This window comes from Mastomys coucha, chromosome X (assembly GCF_008632895.1).
Source record: "Mastomys coucha isolate ucsf_1 chromosome X, UCSF_Mcou_1, whole genome shotgun sequence".
Classification (NCBI taxonomy): Eukaryota; Metazoa; Chordata; class Mammalia; order Rodentia; family Muridae; genus Mastomys; species Mastomys coucha.
In genome coordinates this window covers 127,984,182-127,989,245 of record NC_045030.1, presented here as the reverse complement: position 1 = coordinate 127,989,245, position 5,064 = coordinate 127,984,182, and the positions used below count along the sequence as shown (strand labels likewise).

The window sequence follows — 5,064 nt, the reverse complement described above, 5'->3', positions numbered from 1 at the left end:
GAATGAATGAACATTCATAGTATAATCCTACCTCTATTAAAACGCTCAAGAATGAAACGAAATGTTTAATTGTGTGAGAGACGGTTTGAAAGTGGCTTCACGTAAGAGAAACTTTAACAAATGGAGCCCAAGGGAATGAATGCCTTTTACCTTTTAATACCCTTTTAATTTTTTTTAATTCTTTAAGTTCACTGTATTGGAACAAAAACAATCTTAGAACAAAAACATAAGCATGGGAAATATGACGAAAAAAATTTTAAAAACTTTTTTGTGTGTGCAGGGATGGGGATTGGATATTAAATGTAAACAATGGCTATTGAGTTTATGGTTTATTTTTTAATTTTATTTTGTGTGGGCTTAAGGGTCTGCTTAAAGAATAATTTGACACAACATTCCAGAGACGATGGTAATTTCTACAGCATTCTGCCTCAATAGGTCCTCCCTAGTAGGTGAGAGGTTTGCTTCCTTACATTTCCTGAGAAGGCCACCAGGACTCTGTTACCTAACGTAGTAACCAAAATTTATGAGTTAAGAATCTGTGTACTAATACCCGTGTTACAGCACACTTTTGTAACTGTAACAAGAGTTGGGTAGTGCTGAGCTGTGTCCCTTTTAAACGAATTTATTACTTTTCGAACGACCAAAATTCACCTCGTGATGAGCAGAAAAACAAACGTTCAAATAATTAAGTGAAAGCATTTATTGGCCGCCTCTCGAGCATGCATCACTTGCCCAGCTCATACTTTAAGGATGGAATTCCCTCGGGACCCCTCACAACCATCAGGCAGTTTGAATAGTTGAGCGCCTTGAATGGATGGAGCGGTACTCCGACCGCCGGGTCTCACTCTGTTGTTTATTTATCTTTCTTTTCTTTTCTTTTTCCCCTTAACTCCTGACCGTGTTTGAAACGCTTTTCATCTTACGGATCCCTCTTGCAGGCAGAGGGGGAAAAGTCCCCCGAGATCCGGCCAAAGGAACTGATTTACAAAAACACGCACACAGTCACGACCGTCCACCATTTCCCCACCAGGCGCAGCGCAGGCCGCTTCCCGGCACTCGGGGAGGGGGAGGGGGGAGGAGGACGGGGTTGGGGGGGGGAAGCCGAGCACAAGGCGGAGGCGATCCCGAACCCGACTCTGCTCTTCCTTATCACCACCCGGTGTCCCCAATTCCCACCCGCACACCAACCTCCAACGAGACCGGGGGATTTTCCTTCTTCTTCACTCAAACGGCTATAGCGAGACGATAGACGACGACCAGAACTACTTCTGCTCACGTAAGCGATTAGATCACGTGATCATCTACGTCATGTGAGATCTCGGTCACGTGAGCAATTCTCGGCTTAAACTCGGGATCACTGAGGTGCCGCACTTCCTCCTCCTTTGGAAATGGGGCGGGCCAAGGTAAAGAGAGAGCCAATATGATTGGTTGATGCATGTCCTACGTGACTGTTCATTGGTTCGCTTTTGGAGATAACGGCCCAGTTGCCAGAGAAACGATGATGTAATTATTGAGTAATTCGTTGCCGATTGGTCCGCCCCAACGGTAAACTTAAAAACCCATCTTAACTCAGGAAACTGAACCAAAGGATTTCTATGGCCTTGAAGCTTTTAAGCCTAGATATGCGGCTAGTCTGTGAGCTTGAGCTTAGCCCCCTGGCTTTAGTTTTCTGGAGCATTCTTGGGGTCAGAGCATTGAACAATGGCTTGGCGCGGACTCCTACGATGGGCTGGCTGCACTGGGAACGTTTCATGTGCAACCTTGATTGCCAAGAAGAGCCTGATGCCTGCATAAGGTATGAGATATGGAGTGATCCTTCCTCTTTCCATGTGTTTGTGAGTGTATTTGGTAGAAGGAGTGGAACATTTGAGCTCGAGGGGTAGATCTCATACTATTGGTGCTTTTTTTTATTCCCAGCAATTTGTATATTACATATTTCATATTAAATTAAATTTAAAATTGTATATCCCATCCGAGATTTAGACTGTCTCTAAACTTTAATCAATGTGAGCTGTCCTGAGATTGGAGATAGCCAAGCAGCTAGCGCTTCGCTCCCACTCTATCGCTCCCTCCCTGGGAATTTTTCATTTATTATTTGCTTCCATGCAGACCCTTTGTGTAGATTTGTATTCTGCCCTTGTTTAGTGCTAGCCTTGAGCTAGCCATAAATACAGTTGGAGTGGTGGGCAGGAGGATGACTAAGACCAATGTGATTTTTTTTTTCTTTTTGGATCACGGGTTCTTTGGCTGTAATGAAGCTAGAGTTAGAGAAACCATGGGATAACTAAGGTGTTACTGAACCCCCTTGCCTTGAACATAGCACCAGGCTGGAAGGTTGACCTGAAGGAACATTATACATCAAAGATGAGAGTTGAGACCAGGCACAATCCTAGTTTGCAAACTAGGATAAATGTCCGTTTTGAACTCATGGAGCTGACACAGGAAAAGCTGTAAAATGGCTGGCCATGGTGACTCAGGACTTTAGTCCCAGCACTCCGGTGGCAGAGGCAGGCAGATCTCTTGAGTTCAAGGCCAGCCATGGCTGCATAGTGAGACACTGTCTGAAAAAGTAAGAGCTGTAAAAACGGTTCTCTGACAGAGATGGTCATCTCAGTTAAAATAAGCCCACTTTAAAAAAACAGCTATTCATGCCCTGATCCCCTCAATTAGGCAAATAAAATAGGTGTCTTTATCCTAGTATAAGAAAATGAATTTTAAGTTTACACAAATATATGGGCACTTTTCTAGAAAAGATATGTTTTCCTTCAAATTCTTTTTTTTTTATTAAGACAAGGTTTCTCTGTGTTCTCTGCCTCCCGACTGCTAGGATTAAAGGTGTGCGCCACCACACCTTTCAGATTCTTAAATGAATCTGTGATCTAAAAAAAGACTAAAACCAAGTATGAGATATTGCATGGCTCCCTTATAACTACTGCTGAAAACGTAGTAAGGTCACCCAGTGGTGTCACAACTTCCTCTCTGTGTTCACCAGTTAATTCTCTGAATGCCTATAAAGGTAAAGTCAAGGTGTTGGACAGACATCATAAGAGAAAAAAGTGGCTTTCTGAGTTGCAGAATATGCCCATTGTATCCCTGTGAATAAAAATATATGGTAACTTGACAATATAGGGTGTTTTTTTTTTTTTGTCTTTTTTTTTTGTTAATGGTGGCCTGGTTTTTTTTTGGGGGGGGGGCGGTATAAAACTATTGCATGGTCACTGCAAACAAGTTAGTGGTAAAAATGATATAATGGAAATTAAGCCTCATTATTTCATCATCCAGAAATAATCATGGTAAATATTCATATACAACCCTGTAGTTGTTTATTATGTAAATGAAACACAGATTTCTAATTGACTTCCTAAAAAGAGCATGACTTATGTGTGAGTGATGTCAAAACCCCTCTGCCTGGGTTCAAATTCTACTTTAGTGTAGCTTTAGACAAAGCATTCATCTTCTTTTGTTTTTCTTGAAGTTTGAGGACGTGTCTGAGGGTCTTGCACATGCTAAGAAAGTGTTCTATTACTGGGCTGAATTCCTTGCCCTTAGATTTGGGGGACGTGGTCACCTTATGTGGATCAAGGTCGTCTTGAACTGGGGATCCTTCTGCCACCTTGCTGGGGTTACAAGCATACAGAACCATGTTCAGTATCATTATTTTTTGTCTAAATTGGACTAGGGATGTAGCTCAGTTGGTGAGTGTTTGCCTAGCATAGCTCTTGTAAACTCAGAATGGTGGTGCACATTTAAGTCCCAGTGTTCAGGAGGTGGAAGCAGTAATTTCAGAAGTTCAAGTCTAGCTTATGTCACACAAGTTTGAGGCCAGCCTGGGATGCATGTAAGTGACCTCAAAAAAGAGTGCAGAGTAGTGTACCCGGTACAGAGTAAGAACGGGATAAATTCAAGTCTCTGTATATGCTGTAATTCATTTGTGCAGTCCTCTGTTAAGAGCTATTAGTATTCTTCAATTTTTGTGCATCCTATACCGGATTTCTTTCTTTTCTTTAATGCTTCTTTAAAAAAAAATGAGAAAGGTGAGCCTCACTCTTGTGGGCCTGGCTGATCTAGTGCCTCAGGTCCCAAGAGCTGAGATATCATGAGCCACCGCACCGGACCAGGCTTCATTCTTTTCTTCAGAACACTAATTTTAGGGTGTAAAGGTATGCTTATTTTGATAATGTTAAACAGTCATTAACCAAGATTTTGCAGATGTGTGTACACACCCACAGTGTGTCATCTTGCCTCTTTTAACAGCAATGTAGCCAAGCCTGAGCCTTGTCATTCTTTTAGAACTTTTACCAGTCTGCCTTGTGTTATTTTTTTCTGCCCCTGTGGGCCTTGAACGCAGGATTTAACATGTTACAAAATACTGTGGCACTGACCTACGCCCCAACCCTTCTTATGTACATTATTGTAATTAATTACTAAGGAGGTTTAATGTCTCTTCCTACTTAAAATCAGCTCCTTGAACTGTTTCTTCAACGGATTTCCTCTTTTTTTGCCATTTAACTGGATCATCTGAGTTTTTCTTTTATTCCATTTGTTTTGGGTCTAGCATCTATGGCAGATACAGGTGGTTCTTGACTATGAGTTATTTTGAAATTCATATAATGGGACATATCAATTCTTTCTTTATTTCTGGCTTTGAAGGCTTATACCAAGAAATCAAAGTTAAAAACAAAAAGGCAATTTTTGCCTTTGATCTGAGTGCAGAGTAGTAAGTTTGCAAATAGGAAACAAAGACTCAGTTTGACTGAAATAGCATTCCAGAGGGAAGGTGGGTTTTCATAAGAATGTGATTGTGAGCCAGTCGTGGTGGTACGGACCTTTATTCCCAGTACTCCAGAGGCAGGCAGGTCTCTGTTACTTCAAGGGCCAGCCTGGTCTACAGAGCTAGTTCCAGAACATCCAGGCCTACACAGAGAAACCATCTCAAAAAACAAAACAAAACAAAACAAAATGGGGATGGTGGTGATCATGAAACCTTGTATTCTTTGGGGAAGCTAGAAGACTCAGGCATGAGAAAAATGGCTCTCTCTGAAGTGGTTTTTTTTTTTTTTTTTT

General features: G+C 41.6%; 1 protein-coding gene across 1 annotated transcript in view; it reads left to right on the top strand.

Moving 5' to 3' along the window:
• Nucleotides 1-1,543: 1,543 nt before the first annotated feature.
• The window catches only part of Gla (galactosidase alpha), an 11,498-nt gene continuing 7,977 nt past the window's right edge, over nucleotides 1,544-5,064 (top strand). The window contains exon 1 of the mRNA XM_031368147.1: nucleotides 1,544-1,795. Within this exon, the coding sequence (XP_031224007.1) occupies nucleotides 1,596-1,795 (200 nt within the window). The 5' untranslated portion in view covers nucleotides 1,544-1,595. The remainder of the gene's footprint in view (nucleotides 1,796-5,064) is intronic.